The following is an 18,513-nucleotide window of genomic DNA, read 5'->3' on the forward strand; positions in this document are numbered from 1 at the left end:
GTGACACCAAGCCCCATGGCAGTACAGTAGATCTCAGTCTCAATAAAGTGACACCTAGCCCCATGGCAGTACAGTAGATCTCAACCTTAAAGTGACACCAAGCCCCATGGCAGTACAGTAGATCTCAGTCTTAATAAAGTGACACCAAGCCCCATGGCAGTACAGTAGATCTCAGTCTTAATAAAGTGACACCAAGCCCCCATGGCAGTACAGTAGATCTCAGTCTTAATAAAGTGACACCAAGCCCCATGGCAGTACAGTAGATCTCAGCCTTAAAGTGACACCAAGCCCCATGGCAGTACAGTAGATCTCAGTCTTAATAAAGTGACACCAAGCCCCATGGCAGTACAGTAGATCTCAGCCTTAATAAAGTGTCACCAAGCCCCATGGCAGTACAGGAGATCTCAGCCTTAATAAAGTGTCACCAAGCCCCATGGCAGTACAGTAGATCTCAGCCTTAATAAAGTGACACCAAGCCCCATGGCAGTACAGTAGATCTCAGTCTCAATAAAGTGACACCTAGCCCCATGGCAGTACAGTAGATCTCAGCCTTAAAGTGACACCAAGCCCCATGGCAGTACAGAAGATCTCAGCCTTAATAAAGTGTCACCAAGCTCCATGGCAGCACAGTAGATCTCAGCCTTAATAAAGTGACACCAAGCCCCATGGCAGTACAGTAGATCTCAGCCTTAATAAAGTGACACCAAGCCCCATGGCAGTACAGTAGATCTCAGTCTCAATAAAGTGACACCAAGCCCCCATGGCAGTACAGTAGATCTCAGCCTTAAAGTGACACCAAGCCCCATGGCAGTACAGTAGATCTCAGCCTTAATAAAGTGACACCAAGCCCCATGGCAGTACAGTAGATCTCAGTCTCAATAAAGTGACACCAAGCCCCCATGGCAGTACAGTAGATCTCAGCCTTAATAAAGTGTCACCAAGCCCCATGGCAGCACAGTAGATCTCAGCCTTTATAAAGTGTCACCAAGCCCCATGGCAGTACAGTAGATCTCAGCCTTAATAAAGTGACACAAAGCCCCATGGCAGTACAGTAGATCTCAGCCTTAATAAAGTGACACCAAGCCCCCATGGCAGTACAGTAGATCTCAGCCTTAATAAAGTGACACCAAGCCCCATGGCAGTACAGTAGATCTCAGCCTTAGTAAAGTGACACCTAGCCCCATGGCAGTACAGTAGATCTCAGCCTTAATAAAGTGACACCAAGCCCCATGGCAGTACAGTAGATCTCAGCCTTAATAAAGTGACACCAAGCCCCCATGGCAGTACAGTAGATCTCAGCCTTAATAAAGTGACACCAAGCCCCCATGGCAGTACAGTAGATCTCAGCCTTAATAAAGTGACACCTAGCCCCATGGCAGTACAGTAGATCTCAGTCTTAATAAAGTGACACATATAGCAGATGGAGAGGGCTTGTCACAATTATACAGTTGATCTGTGCCTGAGAGAGAAACAGCCTATGAATCTGCCCTTTACCATCCTTAGTGGTGCCATAACTTCACTAATACAGCACTGGGATTCTAATTTTTTATTTTCTCCCCAATTTCGTGATTACGATCTTGTCTCATCGCTGCAACTTTTTGGGGTTTTTGGTTACACAGCTTCCAATTTTTTCACTGTGAGAATATACATTTTTCTTTCCTTGATTCCTTGCATCCTCTCCTCGCCTCCTTCTCAAAACGCATTGGAGGAGGTTCCAAGGTACTTCCCCTAATCTACTCCTTCGATGCATTTTGAGGAAGGCGCGAGAAGAGGGGAGACGAGGACGTGAGGAATCAAGGAAATTCCATGGAGATCCTCCCTCCATCTCTGATGGTGTGTGCCTGATCCTTCCTCTGACGTGCAGCGGAGCGGAGTTTGACATTCTGATTTCTGCCAGAGGGCAGAGGCAGCTCATTGACCCTCTGTGCGACTTGCTTCTTCCCTGAGACGACCTCCAGAGAAGCTTATGTTACATGGGGCCCGTCTCAAATGGCACCCTATTCCCTACAAAGCAAACTATGTTCATATTCTGTATACACCTTATGGGCCGTGGTCAAAAATAGTGCACTATGTATAGTAAATAGGGTACCATTTGGGATGCACTTGTTCAGTCAATACCCAAGCTGACTGGGCTTTCACACAGCACCATTTATAATTGTCTTCAAGACACCCACTTGACAGGTAACTAAGATATGTAGATGTTCATAATAGGGTCATAGTATATATCAGTATAGCATCCAATTCACTTGAGAAAATACCTCACTGATATGAAATATTGCATGGATTGAGTGGTGCAGTTAAACGTATATAAATATTGCATTGTGCCATTAATCAATATCAGGTCAATTACATATAATATAGAAGGCGAGGTTGTCAGTATCCCACCCACTGATCCTGTTGAATTCTTATAAACCTAGGCCAATATTCATAGAGAGTAAGAGAGCTGATCTAGGGTCAGTTTAGACTTTTAAGTCATAATGAATAAGAAGGGGGACCTGATTCTAGAGCAGTACTCTAGGATGATTTGTGAATACAGGCCCAGATTTTATTGAAAAATAATGGGCAAACACATACTGAAGTCCAACTTTAACAACAGCTTTGCTGTTCATACACTGATCACATAATTTGTGTATTAGTAAGGCATCTGCCCTCAATGAACCCATTATCACAGAGACACCATTTACCCTGGCACACTGCCGAAGGGCTGAACGTTTCGTGCTATGATCAATCATCCATTTCAAGCTCTCGCTCTGCCTTTCAGTTTTCTGTACGTCCAAAGTTTAACCGCTTCTCGTCTAATTGGCCACCGAGCCCCGGTTGGCTATATTAAATAATGGGCACCACCTTTCAAGCCACGTCTTTGAACCAATGGAAATGATCAGTGCAGCGAGTTGAAAGTCGCATAGTTCATTCCCCAGGATAACCAGGCGTGCAATTAGCATTTGACAAAGATAGGGGAAAAGAAATGGCTTCCTCCAGTGTTTGGAGGCCTGTATTTGGGAGGGGGCGGAAGAGAAATTAATTAACTCTGTGGCTTTTTGCTGCTTCACTCGAACCTGTGGCTATCTGACGGCGAGGCGGATGGCCCACCCCTGGCCACGAGGAATCTGACGGCGAGGCGGACGGCCCATCCCTGGTCACGAGGAATCTGACGGCGAGGCGGATGGCCCACCCCTGGCCACGAGGAATCTGACGGCAAGGCGGATGGCCCACCCCTGGCCACGAGGAATCTGACGGCGAGGCAGATGGCCCACCCCTGGCCACGAGGAATCTGACGGCAAGGCGGACGTCCCACCCCTGGTCACGAGGAATCTGACGGCGAGGCGGACGCCCCACCCCTGGCCACGAGGAATCTGACGGCGAGGCGGACGCCCCACCCCTGGCCACGAGGAATCTGGCGGTGAGGTGGACGGTCCACCCCTGGTCACGAGGAATCTGGCGGTGAGGTGGACGGTCCACCCCTGGTCACGAGGAATCTGGTGGCGAGGTGGATGGCCCATCCCTGGTCACGAGGAATCTGGCGGTGAGGTGGACGGTCCACCCCTGGTCACGAGGAATCTGGTGGCGAGGTGGATGGCTCATCTCTGGTCACGAGGAATCTGGTGGCGAGGTGGATGGCCCATCTCTGGTCACGAGGAATCTGGTGGCGAGGCGGAAGGCCCACCCCTGGTCACAGGGAATATGAGGTGACAACTTAATTTCGTCGCCATGCCGTCGAACGCCTCTGCCAACGTCTCATCACGGCCGTGACGTTTTCAGTTTGCTGCCTGGCCTCCAACCGCGTCTGGAAATAAATTCTCTCTCCTCCAAGTGTTAAATGAACGATTGGATTTGCAAATCACAGGCCTGCTAAGATGGCCTTCTGCCATGAAGGGAGGAGAGGGGAGTCAGTCCCCAGAATATCCCTTGCTCTAAATATGACAACTCCACTGATTCATTAGTCTGAGTTCTAAACAACATGGACGCCCTTGTGAAAAGTGTGACAATTGACTAAAGACCTCCAGAAGGCCTTTAAATCCTTACAGACAAAAGCTAACCATAAGTATGACATACTGTCATGCGAGACACAATTAGTATTACCAGAGCTCAAACACTCCAACTTTCCCACAGTTTTGCTATTCACTGACGGCCAATTGGGGGTTTGATTTGGAAAAAATATATAAATCAGTTTTATTAATCACGTTTTTAATGTGTGAGCGGAAGAGTTGAGGGATGGAGCTGGAAAATGTAATGCTTAATACGCCCATTGTCCTTAGGAGGCACTTGATCTTGGTGAACAGTAGGAACATCAATAATGTAGCAGAACTCCCAGACAAATGGCATTTCTATTAAAACTAATGTGGCCCTGTGCATATCGGGCCCCGCTTGGAGCATTACGTTGGAGGAAGGAGTGCTTTCTGAGAGCACACACACCTTTCTCATGCATGCCATCACCATCACATCCATAAATGCATGAAACAGGCAATATACTGTATCTCTCTTATCCTAATCAATTTAAAAGAGCAGTTTCCGCTGAAACATGTGGGTTGGTGTAAGAGAGGTGGTTCAGAACCAGCCTGAGACGATATTTAGGCTTGAGCTCGGTGGGCTAAAACAGCCCTTTGGTGAACAAGAGACTCTCGGTTGGTCACAGGTGCTTATTCCAGATATATGAATGTGCAGAACCACTTGGTAGCTTTCAGGTTCCAGCACCTCAAAACGTCTCCTATTAAAACCTCTGTCCATACTAGTGCCCTCTGACCAAAGATCTTACCAAAGCTGAAACGGCCTCAATTCATCAATGTGACGTTACCACAAATGCCCTGCTTCAGACACAAACAAAGCAAGTATGAAGCAGGAGGCACTCTCTTGCGCACACGTGCAGATACAGTGTACGTAAAGATACCTACGTGGGTGATGCTAACAAGGGCAGCCTCTTGCTTTATGACCTCTCAATAGAGTCTTTGTTTGTGCCACCGTTTATTCTCAGGTTATATCACTGAGTCTCAGCGCAACAGCTGAACATGTTCCATTCCAAGATCAAGGTTTCTATTTCTAGAACACATGTGTTTTCGATAACATGCATGAGATGCCGCATTCATACATATTTCAAATGCATATCATTCAGAGGGCGTGTAGCAGTAACCCCCCACCCCCCTGAACATTAACACTATGTGGGAAGTTGCTTTAACAGGTCAGAATCTCTCAAGGACAAGGGGAACACTGTGTGGCAATGGATAACTTCCCACAATCCATCAGGCTCCTGTCCTTCCTGAGCGATGATGGAGGTCGTTATTCCATCCTGACACCTCCACGCCACAGCCTCTCCTTCACATGTGGTCCTTTAGACAGTGTATTTTGTTTTAACTGGTAAGTGTAGTGATATTTCTTTATGGCTTTTGGCCAAGAAATGAGTTGATGCCGCATGCAGGAAAGGAGGGAGAAAGTGGCGTGGATCAGTCACCTGTCGTGGATCAGTCCTACGTCATGGATCAGTCACCTGTCATGGATCAGCCACCTGTCATGGATCAGCCACCTGTCATGGATCAGTCCTATGTCATGGATCAGTCACATGGCATGAATCAGTCACCAGTTATAATGTGGTTGACTACCATCATGGATCAGTCACCTGTCATGGATCAGTCCTACATCATGGATCAGTCACCCATCATGGATCAGTCCTACATCATGAATCAGTCACCCGTCATGGATCAGTCCTACATCATGGATCAGTCACCATCATGGATCAGTCACCTGCCATAATGTGGTTGACTACCATCATGGATCAGTCACCTGCCATAATGCGGTTGACTACCATCATGGATCAGTCACCTGCCATAATGTGGTTGACTACCATCATGGATCAGTCACCTGCCATAATGTGGTTGACTACCATCATGGATCAGTCACCTGCCATAATGTGGTTGACTACCATCATGGATCAGTCACCTGCCATAATGTGGTTGACTACCATCATGGATCAGTCACCTGCCATAATGTGGCTGACTACCATCATGGATCAGTCACCTGCCATAATGTGGTTGACTACCATCATGGATCAGTCACCTGCCATAATGTGGTTGACTACCATCATGGATCAGTCACCTGCCATAATGTGGTTGACTACCATCATGGATCAGTCACCTGCCATAATGTGGTTGACTACCATAAACAACAGTAGGAAAATAAGTCTACTTGTGAGCACTTGATGATGACGAGGCCAAAATAATAGCTCCTTAACGACGTGGCTCTCCACTCTCTCTAATATTGTGAGTTATTACACTCCAAAGGAAAAGAGTGTGGGATGATTGACGGGAGAGATTAACGTGACTGGCAGTGGCTACAAACATACCCAGCGGCGTGCCGACGCCACCCACGCACAGGCAGGCATTTGCCCTTCCTCCTCTTCCAGCGTCAGGTCTATTGTTGTTTGCATGTCAGGTTGAATTCCCTCAAAGGGCACAGCAGTCAGTTGTTAGCATATCACCGGGTTACCTTGCACTCCTAAACTTAGACAGAATAAGCCTATAGGTGCTTGTAATGCAGAACAGGCCTATAGAAAGGCACAACGGGCATATTATGTGCCAGCTTTAACACAGGCAGGCTCTCTCTCACAGACCTGTAGCTGTGACGATTCACCACAGAAAGAAGCAGACTAACAAAACCTCCTTCATCCACCTAGCTGCTCAGACTATCTTATAGGAGACAATGTTAAAAACGCATGCATAAAGATGACGGCCCTATTGGCACTCAAAAACATTTAATACCTTTTTTGCATCCAATATGCAAGTACATAAACAGTTATGGAGCGGTGGTGGCGGTGGTGGTGGGGGGGGTCATATTTGAGCGAATTCCTGAAATCAAACGGTTTCATGGAGCAGGCAGCTCTGAATGAAAACAGGAAGAGAGCGAGCATGTTGCCATGACAACAGGCTGAGCGAGCACAAGCCTAGGCCGGGGTCGGAAGCATCTCCAGGCGTGCGGCGGGCGGTAGCGGCAACCCAGACGGTGTGGGTTTAACCTCTTAAGTGGCGGGAAGCAAAGCGTCAGTCTCTGATGGGATCATGGGAAATGAAAGAAAGCGTAGGAAAGAGACAGAATCTGGGCGTCGGAAGGGGGACCTCCGCCTTACTGTATACAGGCACAAACATCATGATAATGGTAATGAGTTGTTTTACCATCCCGATCCTGCCACGGCCAACTACAGAGATACAAGGACAGACAAACAAACTGATTAGCAACACAGGAGAACACACAAACACACACACACACACTGAACGTAGCTTAAGGGGAGAACAGTATGGATTCATCAATCTGTAGGACACACACACACACACACACAACTGCTGTTGTTATCAGCTAGCATAAGTATTCACAGATGGAGGAGCACATTGACATTCGGAAGCCTGCTATGTGACGTCAGCAAGGGGAATTTGAAGGAGCTAATTCTAAGGGTTTTCCTCCAATCAGTAATCGGTTCCCAGCACTACCAGAATTCTCTGGGCATTCTAAGGCCAGTTCTAGTTCCTATTCCATGAGAGAGTTTCAATGAACACTGGGCAAATAGACACTAGAACACATCTGTAGAATGATGTCTGAAAAGGAGAAACTCAAGTCATATGGAGCTGTAGCTCTTGCACCTTCACATACTGTACAAACTCATGGTGTGCATCTCAAATGGCACCAAATTCTCTACATGCTGTGGGAATAGGGTGCCAGGGAATAGGCTGCTATTTGGGATGCAACCATATAAAATCAAATTTTATTGGTCACATACAGATGTTATTGTGGGTGTAGCGAAATGCTTGTAATATCCATACACACGTATCATCATCATAATCACCACCCCAACTACTGTTGTCATTGTCACCATCACCATCATAACCATGCACCATACTGCCCTGTAAACAGAAGCAGCACTGTTCAGAACACATTATCCTCCCTACAGCAAATCCCAGACTGAGCTCCTGACTGTGGTATTGTGGTCTTCCTGTCTGTTTTAGCAGAGGTCCAAGTTGAGGGGCACGGAAGAGGTCAAAGTTGAGGGGCACGGAAGAGGTCAAAGTTAAGGGGCACAGCAGATGTCAAACTTCAGGGGCACGGCAGTGGTCAAAGTTGAGGGGCACGGCAGAGGTCAAAGTTGAGGGGCACGGCAGTGGTCAAAGTTGAGGGGCACGGCAGAGGTCAAAGTTGAGGGGCACGGCAGAGGTCAAAGTTGAGGGGCACGGCAGTGGTCAAAGTTGAGGGGCACGGCAGAGGTCAAAGTTGAGGGGCACAGAAGAGGTCAAAGTTGATGGACACGGCAGAGGTCAAAGTTGAGGGGCACGGAAGACTCTAGATGGCTTTGAGAGAACTCATAATATGACTACCTCAAATGGCAACACCAGTGTTAATTAAAACAACTGGCGATAACTTCTCAAGCTTTAGCTTGACAGAAAACAAAGCCAGGATAGGAGCTGACCCACAATATAGCTGAACAGGGCCTGTGTTCTGGGACCTGTCCTCGCTTTCATCAGTCATTGCTGAAAGGCATGTGAGATGTGGGGATTTGGTCCCTCCGTTAAGTGTTTGCTATAGACATGCTCTCTTGTCTTGGTGCTAGTCAGTGCTAGTAGGAAAAGCCAAGTGCATTTTTCACTGTCTGATCCATGGGACTAATTTAAGATAATGCCCAGTGGCATCAGTCGTTCTCTGGTATAAGTGACTGAGGGGAAGGCGGTGGTGCCTGGAGTTGCAGCAACGCCAACCAGCCATCTAATTTCCATGGGAATAAGTCCCCATTATTCTACTTTAACACCCTGTCAAGGGAGGATTAGGAGCCTGTGGGTTCTCTAGCACACGCAGTCTGGGGAGGTGAGAGATCTCAGCCTTGCAGCGCTCAGGGGAGAAGTAAAGCCCAGGAGCACAGGAATAACATGAGAGAGGGGCTTAGGCATCAAAGTGAAGCAGTCAGGCAGCCTCCTCCACCACACTGAGACATGAGATTACCATGAGCATCATCAGAGGAGCATGGGGGAGCGACCTCTATGAACACAATAACAGAAACACTGTAGTTGAAGGCTGAGTTCTTCTCTGTGTCACTCCGTTCTGACTCCTGAAGGGGGGGGGTGTGTGTGTGTGTGTGTGGGTGTGTGTGTGTGTGTGTGTGTGTGGTGTGTGTGTGTGTGTGTGTGTGTGGTGTGTGTGTGTGTGTGTGTGTGTGTGTGTGTGTGTGTGTGTGTGTGTGTGTGTGTGTGTGTGGTCATCGTCATAACCCCTCCCACTAACAGTTCGCTAGGTATTGACTAACTGACTGGAAGAAGGCGAGATGCAAGGTCAAAGACAACGCCTCCCTTCCTTCCCCCTTGCCACTACCTTAAAAATGTAGATTGCTGGCAGACAGAGCTTTGGATTAGACGGTTGGGGAAATAATGAATTATTGACTGGATCAATGGTCCAGACGTTTTATCGCCTTGTGTGGTGCTCGCTATACTCCTGGTATGGTGCTCTCTATACTCCTGGTGTGGTGCTCTCTATACTCCTGGTGTGGTGCTCTCTATACTCCTGGTGTTGTGCTCTCTATACTCCTGGTGTGGTGCTCTCTATACTCCTGGTGTGGTGCTCTCTATACTCCTGGTGTGGTGCTCTCTATACTCCTGGTGTGGTGCTCTCTATACTCCTGGTGTGGTGCTCTCTATACTCCTGGTGTGGTGCTCTCTATACTCCTGGTATGGTGCTCTCTGTACTCCTGGTGTGGTGCTCTCTATACTCCTGGTGTGGTGCTCTCTATACTCCTGGTGTGGTGCTCTCTATACTCCTGGTGTGGTGCTCTCTATACTCCTGGTGTGGTGCTCTCTATACTCCTGGTGTGGTGCTCTCTATACTCCTGGTGTGGTGCTCTCTATACTCCTGGTGTGGTGCTCGCTATACTCCTGGTGTGGTGCTCGCTATACTCCTGGTGTGGTGCTCTCTATACTCCTGGTGTGGTGCTCTCTATACTCCTGGTGTGGTGCTCTCTATACTCCTGGTGTGGTGCTCTCTATACTCCTGGTGTGGTGCTCTCTATACTCCTGGTGTGGTGCTCTCTATATTCCTGGTGTGGTGCTCTCTATACTCCTGTTGTGGTGCTCTCTATACTCCTGTTGTGGTGCTCTCTATACTCCTGGTGTGGTGCTCTCTGTACTCCTGGTGTGGTGCTCTCTATACTCCTGTTGTGGTGCTCTCTCTACTCCTGGTGTGGTGCTCTCTATACTCCTGGTATGGTGCCCTCTATACTCCTGGCGTGGTGCTCTCTATACTCCTGGTATGGTGCCCTCTATACTCCTGGCGTGGTGCTCTCTATACTCCTGGTATGGTGCCCTCTATACTCCTGGTGTGGGGTCAAAGACAGTTATCTAATGGAGACTTTGATTGACAAGTTATGTCAAGATGCAGGAGAAAGAGAGGGATCAAATAAATAAATAAATAATATTGTTATTGACTGTATCTATGTATCAAAAGGGGAGTGGCCAGTGTAGCTATGTATCAAAGGGGAGTGGCCAGTGTAGCTATGTATCAAAAGGGGAGTGGCCAGTGTAGCTATGTATCAAAAGCAAAAGGGAGAGTGGCCTGGTCCTTTATTTACATTTACATTTGACATTTTAGTCATTTAGCAGACACTCTTATCCAGAGCGACTTACAGTAGTGAATGCATACATTTCATACAATTTCATACATTTTTTTTTTCTGTGCTGGCCCCCCGTGGGAATCGAACCCACAACCCTGGCGTTGCAAACACCATGCTCTACCAACTGAGTCTCAGAGAAGGTGTGCTGATCAAATCAAATTGTATTTATCACATGCCCTGAATACACCTGGTGTAGACTGTACAGTGAAATACTTACGAACCTTTCCCAACGATGCAGAGTTTAAAATAATAATACAAAATAAAATAGTAACTAACACAATAGGAATATGATAAAATACACAAGAATGGAGCTATATACAGGGAGTACAGTACCAGATCAATGTGGAGCTATATACAGGGAGTACAGTACCAGATCAATGTGGAGCTATATACAGGGAGTACAGTACCAGATCAATGTGGAGCTATATACAGGGAGTACCAGTACCAGATCAATGTGGAGCTATATACAGGGAGTACCAGTACCAGATCAATGTGGAGCTATATACAGGGAGTACCAGTACCAGGTCAATGTGGGGCTATATACAGGGAGTACCAGATCAATGTGAAGCTATATACAGGGAGTACCAGTACCAGATCAATGTGGAGCTATATACAGGAAGTACCAGTACCAGATCATTGTGGAGCTATATACAGGGAGTACCAGATCATTGTGGAGCTATATACAGGGAGTACCAGATCAATGTGAAGCTATATACAGGGAGTACCAGTACCAGATCAATGTGGAGCTATATACAGGGAGTACCAGTACCAGATCAATGTGGAGCTATATACAGGGAGTACCAGATCAATGTGAAGCTATATACAGGGAGTACCAGTACCAGATCAATGTGGAGCTATATACAGGAAGTACCAGTACCAGATCATTGTGGAGCTATATACAGGGAGTACCAGTACCAGATCATTGTGGAGCTATATACAGGGAGTACCAGATCAATGTGAAGCTATATACAGGGAGTACCAGTACCAGATCAATGTGGAGCTATATACAGGGAGGACCAGTACCAGATCAATGTGGAGCTATATACAGGGAGTACCAGTACCAGATCAATGTGGAGCTATATACAGGGAGTACCAGTACCAGATCAATGTGGAGCTATATACAGGGGAGTACCAGTACCAGATCAATGTGGAGCTATATACAGGGAGTACCAGTACCAGATCAATGTGGAGCTAAATACAGGGAGTACAGTACCAGATCTATATTGAGCTATATACAGGGAGTACCAGTACCAGATCAATGTGGAGCTATATACAGGGAGTACCAGTACCAGATCAATGTGGAGCTATATACAGGGAGTACCAGTACCAGATCTATATTGAGCTATATACAGGGAGTACCAGATCAACGTGCAGAGGTACAATGTATTTGAGGTAGATATGTACATGAAGGCAGGGTAAAGTGACTAGGCATCAGGAAAGATAATAATAAGGTATTTGAGGTAGATATGTACATGAAGCCAGGGTAAAGTGACTAGGCATCAGGATAGATAATAATAAGGTATTTGAGGTTGATATGTACATGAAGGCAGGATAAAGTGACTAGGCATCAGGATAGATAATAATAAGGTATTTGAGGTAGATATGTACATGAAGGCAGGTTAGAGTGACTAGGCATCAGGATAGATAATAATAAGGTATTTGAGGTAGATATGTACATGAAGGCAGGTTAGAGTGACTAGGCATCAGGATAGATAATAATAAGGTATTTGAGGTAGATATGTACATGAAGGCAGGTTAGAGTGACTAGGCATCAGGATAGATGATAATAAGGTATTTGAGGTAGATATGTACATGATGGCAGGGTAAAGTGACTAGGCATCAGGATAGATAATAATAAGGTATTTGAGGTAGATATGTACATGAAGGCAGGGTAAAGTGACTAGGCATCGGGGGGGGGGAGCGATGGCAGGGAGTGACTAGGCATCGGAAGGTGGATTTGAGGTAGATATGTACATGGGCGGGAGGACTGGCCGGGAGCGGTAGAGGAGTGACTGAGGCGGGAGTGCAGGCATCAGGATAGATAATAAGGTATTTGAGGTAGATATGAACATGAAGGCAGGGTAAAGTGACTAGGCATCAGGATAGATGATAATAAGGTATTTGAGGTAGATATGTACATGAAGGCAGGGTAAAGTGACTAGGCATCAGGATAGATAATAATAAGGTATTTGAGGTAGATATGAACATGAAGGCAGGGTAAAGTGACTAGGCATCAGGATAGATGATAATAAGGTATTTGAGGTAGATATGTACATGAAGGCAGGGTAAAGTGACTAGGCATCAGGATAGATAATAATAAGGTATTTGAGGTAGATATGTACATGAAGGCAGGGTAAAGTGACTAGGCATCAGGATAGATGATAATAAGGTATTTGAGGTAGATATGTACATGAAGGCAGGGTAAAGTGACTAGGCATCAGGATAGATAATAATAAGGTATTTGAGGTAGATATGTACATGAAGGCAGGGTAAAGTGACTAGGCATCAGGATAGATAATAAGGTATTTGAGGTAGATATGTACATGAAGGCAGGGTAAAGTGACTAGGCATCAGGATAGATAATAATAAGGTATTTGAGGTAGATATGTACATGAAGGCAGGGTAAAGTGACTAGGCATCAGGATAGATAATAATAAGGGTAAAATAAAGAGCGGAGTAGCAGCAGCAAATGATGAGTGTAAAAGTCTGTCTGTGTGAATGTGTGAATGTGCGTGTATGTATGTATGTGTGTTTGTGTTGTGTCGGTATGCGTGTGTGTGTAGAGTTTGTGAATGTGTGAGGGTTTTGTGTCGGTGTAAAAGCTTAGTGTGTGTGAGTGTGTGTATATAAATTACATTTTTACATTTTTTTTTACATTTTAGTCATTTAGCAGATGCATTTAACCAGAGCGACTTACAGTAGTGAATGCATACATTTCATAGATTTTTTTTGTATTTTTTTTCTTTTCGTACTGGTCCCCCGTGGGAATCGAACCCACAACCCTGGCGTTGCAAACACCATGCTCTACCAACTGAGCCACATGCGCACATCCATAAAGTGGATGTGCGCAGGGTCAGTGCAAGATAGAGTCAGTGCAGACAGTTCGGGTAACATTAATTGAATATTTAGCAGTCTGACTATTTAGCAGCCTTATGGCTTGGGGTAGAAGCTGTCTCTGAGCTTGTTGGTCTGAGAGCCGATGCTTCGATACCGTTTTCTGGTCCGCACCACCCTTTGTAGCGCTTTGCTGTCAAGGGCGGTGAAATTGTCATACCAAGTGGTGATGCAGCCAGTCAAGATGCTCTCAATGATGCAGCTGTAGAACTTTTTGAGGATCTGAGGGCCCATGCCGAATCTTTTCAGCCTCCTGAGGAGGAAGAGGCACTGCTGTGCCCTCTTCACAACTCTGCGGGTGTGTGTGGACCATTTTAAGTCCTTAGTGATGTGGACACCAAGGTACTTCAAGCTCTCGACCCGCTCCACAAAAGCTCTGTCGATGTGGATGGGAGTGTGCTCTCCCCTCTTTCTTCTATAGTCCACAATCAGCTCCTTGGTCTTACTAACATTGAGGGAGCGATTGTTGTCCTGGCACCACACTGCTAAGTCTCTGACCTCCTCCCTGCAGGCTGACTCATGATGATGGTGTTGTTGCCTACCCTCACCACCTAGGGCAGGCCCGTCAGGATGTCCAAGATCTAGTTGCAGAGGGAGCGGTTCAGTCCCAGGGGCCCAGGCTTGGTGATGAGCTTGGAGGGGACTATGATGTTGAACGCTGAGCTGTAGTCTATGAACAGCATACTCACATAGTTATTTCCTCTCGTGCCCAGGTGAGAGAGGGCAGTGTGAAGTGCAATTGAGATTGTGTCATCTGTGGATCTGTTGGGAAGGTATGTGAATTGGAATGGGTCTAAGGTGTCTGGGATGATGGTGTTGATGTGTGACATGACCAGCCTTTCAAAGCACTTCATAATTACAGATGTGAGTGCTACAGGGCGATAGTCATTTTGGCAGGTTACCTTGGAGCTCTTGGGAACAGGGACAACGGTGGTCAATTAAAATGATGTTGGGATTACAGACTGGGACAAGGAGAGATTGAAAATGTCTGTGGAGACACCTGCCAGCTGGTCTGCGCATGCTTTGAGAACACGCCCTGGTATTCCATCTGGCCTGGATGCCTTATGATTGTTAACCTGTTTTAACATTTTGCTCACATCGGCCATGGAAAGCGAGATCACACAGTCACATGGAAAAACAGGGGCTTTCACGCAAGGCACAGTGTTATATTCCTCGAAGCGAGCATAAAATGCATTTAGCTTGTTTGGGAGTTCTGCATCGCTGGACAGCTCATGGCTGGGTTTCCCTTTGTAATCCGTTATCGTCTGCAAACACTGCCACATACAACGAACGTCGTAGCCGGTCAATTAGGATTACACCTTTCTCCTATAATGTCATTTTGCATGTTTGATGTCTCTCGTCAGAGGTCGTAGCGGGATTTATTGTATGACTCCATGTCCATGTCCCGTTCACTGTAAGCGGTAGCGCTAGCCTTTAGCCCAGCGCAGATCTAGGATCAGTTGTGCCTTTTAGATCATAATGGAAAATGATTACATGGGCAGTGGGGATCCTAGATCAGCACTCCTACTCTGAGTGACAAGCTTTGTGGATACGGGCCCTGGCTTCATTATTCTATTAGCTCAAGACAGCCCTGTCTGTTTCAAGGCACCATCAACAGCACAATCTCCCCAGGGAGATGCTATTAATGGGCCTCCTGCTAGTGAGAGATGAGCTGGATATAAACAAGGCCGTTTAGGCAGGAGGGAGATGAGACAGAAGGTCATTTTAGACTCCGAAAATGATGGGGTACACATTGTGACATGACAGTGGCCAGGAGCCTCTGGAGCGCTGACTCCACAGCCAGTCGGCCAATGAGATGGTTATTTACTGCCTATTGAGCAAAACAACTGCAGGCCAGTAAACACTAGTCCTGCACTGGTCATGTGAGCATACAGTCGGCATGGATAAGGTGTGGACTGATAGGTACATATGTAGGAGGCTCACCCTAACATTTCAGTAAGAGAAGACACGTTTGCCAGGTGTACAATGAACAAATGATTGACAGCAACCTATAGAATTCGACTTAAATCAACAAGAAATAACTGATAGATAACCAAGTATGCAAAAGAGAATTGTAAGTGACAATTAGTCTAATGACCTCTGCGATACGTAAAGATTCTGAAATACTTTCTCACGCAGGCTATTAATAAGCGGGGCACATCTCACTCCAACATGTCAAATTGCCCATGAGCATTTCAATCAAAAGCAATCAATTCAAGGTCATGTTTTAGTGTTTACATTGTTGCAATGATCGAATTTAGGCTCATGTTGTGAGTAATTGCGGTAAACATTTAAAATTAATTGATATGTTAAACTTATATTTTGAAATTAATTAATAATTTTAAATAAATAACCGCCCGAATCCTGTTCGTAAAAGTAGGCTTAATGCCAAATACGTAATGTTTCTGGTATAGGATTGCAGATAAATGGTACAATTTGGGAATATGGTGGTGTGTCTAACCACAGGTTCTACAATAGCCTATTTCTGTTGAGCGACGGACCATTCCATCACCCCTCTATCATACGTCATGCTCAATATCAAACAAACCCAACCGACAGAAGAAAAAAAATCATTTGGTGCTATCAGAAAAAAAACAGTAATCTAATTCGTGGAAGATTTCTACTTGTTTCTCAATATCATGGATAAGTAGTGTAGGTTAACTTAAATATGTATTTACGCACCACAAGTATAGTGCATTGATATGTTTAAATGCATAATTGTGTATGACAAAAAGAGGAAAAATATCGAGTTTTAATTATTTGAACTATATTCAAGTTTAAAAGGTGATTATGAAAGCAGTCGTGAGGGAATCATCTTTGATGCACACTGAAATGTGAATAAGCAGACAACCTATGTCCCTTACAACGAATTTAAAATGTTAATAATGTATAATCTATGTTATATTTGTGTAATAATTTGTATTTTATTAGGAGGAATTGATGTCTAATGTAATTACACTTTTCTGTGCAAAGAAGGAATCGGGGGAACTTGTGCATGGACTGTTATGTGAGCTCTCCACACAAGCGCGCGCTCTTACCCTTGCAGCTCTGGAAGAATAGGGATCCTCAAATAGATTCCAAATCACCGGTCGCCACTTTTTCCAGCGGCTGATATTAGGATCAACCACGTCCTCAATGCCGAGTCTTTTCCCCGTCTCTTCGTCGTCGTCTCCATTGTCAACGTTTATATCGAACACATCGAGCGCCTCCTCGGCGTCCCTGTGTTGGCGATAGGTCATCCAGCAGCAAGGCTCCACGTCCGTCTCATCGATTCCCCAGAAGGACAGCTCTTCCTCGAACAGCGGACCACAAACATCTGCTGGGCAATGAAGTTTCCCGGTTCGATAGTAGTTAAGGACATAAGCGAATACCCCTGGGTGGCGGTCAAAAAAGTATTCGTTGTTCCGCGTGTTGTACTCTATGAAGCCGGGGACTTGTTGCAGCTGATCCAAAACGGACTCGATGTCAGAATCGGAGGCAAGAAGGGCCAGCCGAGTCCCCGGCAGTGTCCTCAGCGTGTTCTTGTACGTCTCGTGCCGGGTTCCCCCAACGTTGAGGATTATCCTCTCGTTGTCGTCGAACTTACCCATCGCTCTGTATAAGACATGACTTGGTAAATAAGGTATATCGAGTGCAGTCCAGAGTAACAGCGGGCACGGTGCGTACACACCCAGTTGGGTTAGAAAATCTCACGAAAGCCCGTTTGGATTCAGCTGAGAGCAGCCACTCCAAATTCAGCCTGGAGCTCTCATTACGCTTGGTGAAAGTGCTTTACCAATCTCATCGTTGTTGGTGGTTTGGAAGAGAGGATCTTATCGCTTGTCAGACTCCCTCTAGTTCCTCCTTGTGCGAAGGATCTGTCAGCCAGTAGCTCCAAGCACAGGCAGCGCTGGTGATGTGTGCCTTGGCGGTGTCTTTACTCTCTTCTCCGCTCAACACTTGGACAGATGAAGTCAAACGAAACCATTCCAATTATTGATTTGTAACCTTGAGCTCTGTGACCTTTTTTTAAGGTCATGACAATGCCGTGGTGAATAGCAAGTAAGCAAACCTGGATATGGTTCTCTCCGAAATGTGAGTCTTTGACGAGAAACGACGTCAAGGGCACACCCTCTCCCTTTCTGCACACAGGTTGTCTGTTGCTATAGTGTGTGTGTGCGTCCGTGTTACTAGCGATCCTCTCACACGTGCGCATGTTGCTATGTAGCAACGATCACTCATTACATTTGGATTGGCAATCAAAATAGTTGAAATTTATGCCAACGAACATCTAGTGCAACTTTTTTCAGCTTTTATGATTCGCCGAAATAAGATGTTGAACGTGAGTGTTCTCAACAGGTCAGATTGCTTGACTGAGAAACATGGCTCGTGTGGATCCCGTTCTATTTCCATCACAGAGTGTGGTCCTACATTTCATAGTGCAATTATTTATAGGAATTATCTTCGATCTGGTTTCACACTGACGCGAGATGCGCTTTCAAAGCGAGGGAGCTGTCCTTTCAGCACCTTACATCTGTGACATCAGCAACCGCAGGAAAATAGTTCAACTTTCGGTTCCATTTGTTGGGTTCTATTTCAACACGTTGATTTAGCTCACATGGCATGCTGAGTGGTTTAATTCGAGCAACATAGGCTATCAATTACATTCTCATAATAACTCGTGATTCGGACCAGTTGCCAAGAGCAAAACAGAACTGGTCAGGTCAGTCTCTCTCTCTCTTAACGTGTTGAAGAGATCGGCCACAATACACTCTTAGAAAAAAAGGTTCTGGATT

The 18,513-nt window shown here is 45.9% G+C and overlaps 1 protein-coding gene across 3 annotated transcripts in view; it reads right to left on the reverse strand.

The window, feature by feature from the left end:
• The window catches only part of LOC106576495 (voltage-gated potassium channel KCNC2), an 86,010-nt gene extending 68,061 nt beyond the window's left edge, over positions 1-17,949 (reverse strand). For all 3 annotated transcript variants that reach the window (XM_045722299.2, XM_082977800.1, XM_045722298.2), the window contains exon 1: positions 16,777-17,949. In XM_045722299.2, coding sequence (XP_045578255.1) covers positions 16,777-17,328 — 552 coding nt within the window. In that variant the 5' untranslated portion in view covers positions 17,329-17,949. The remainder of the gene's footprint in view (positions 1-16,776) is intronic.
• Between the last annotated feature and the right edge of the window lie 564 nt (positions 17,950-18,513).

This window comes from Salmo salar, chromosome 07 (genome assembly GCF_965601325.2).
Source record: "Salmo salar chromosome 07, fSalSal1, whole genome shotgun sequence".
In the NCBI taxonomy this organism is placed as follows: Eukaryota; Metazoa; Chordata; class Actinopteri; order Salmoniformes; family Salmonidae; genus Salmo; species Salmo salar.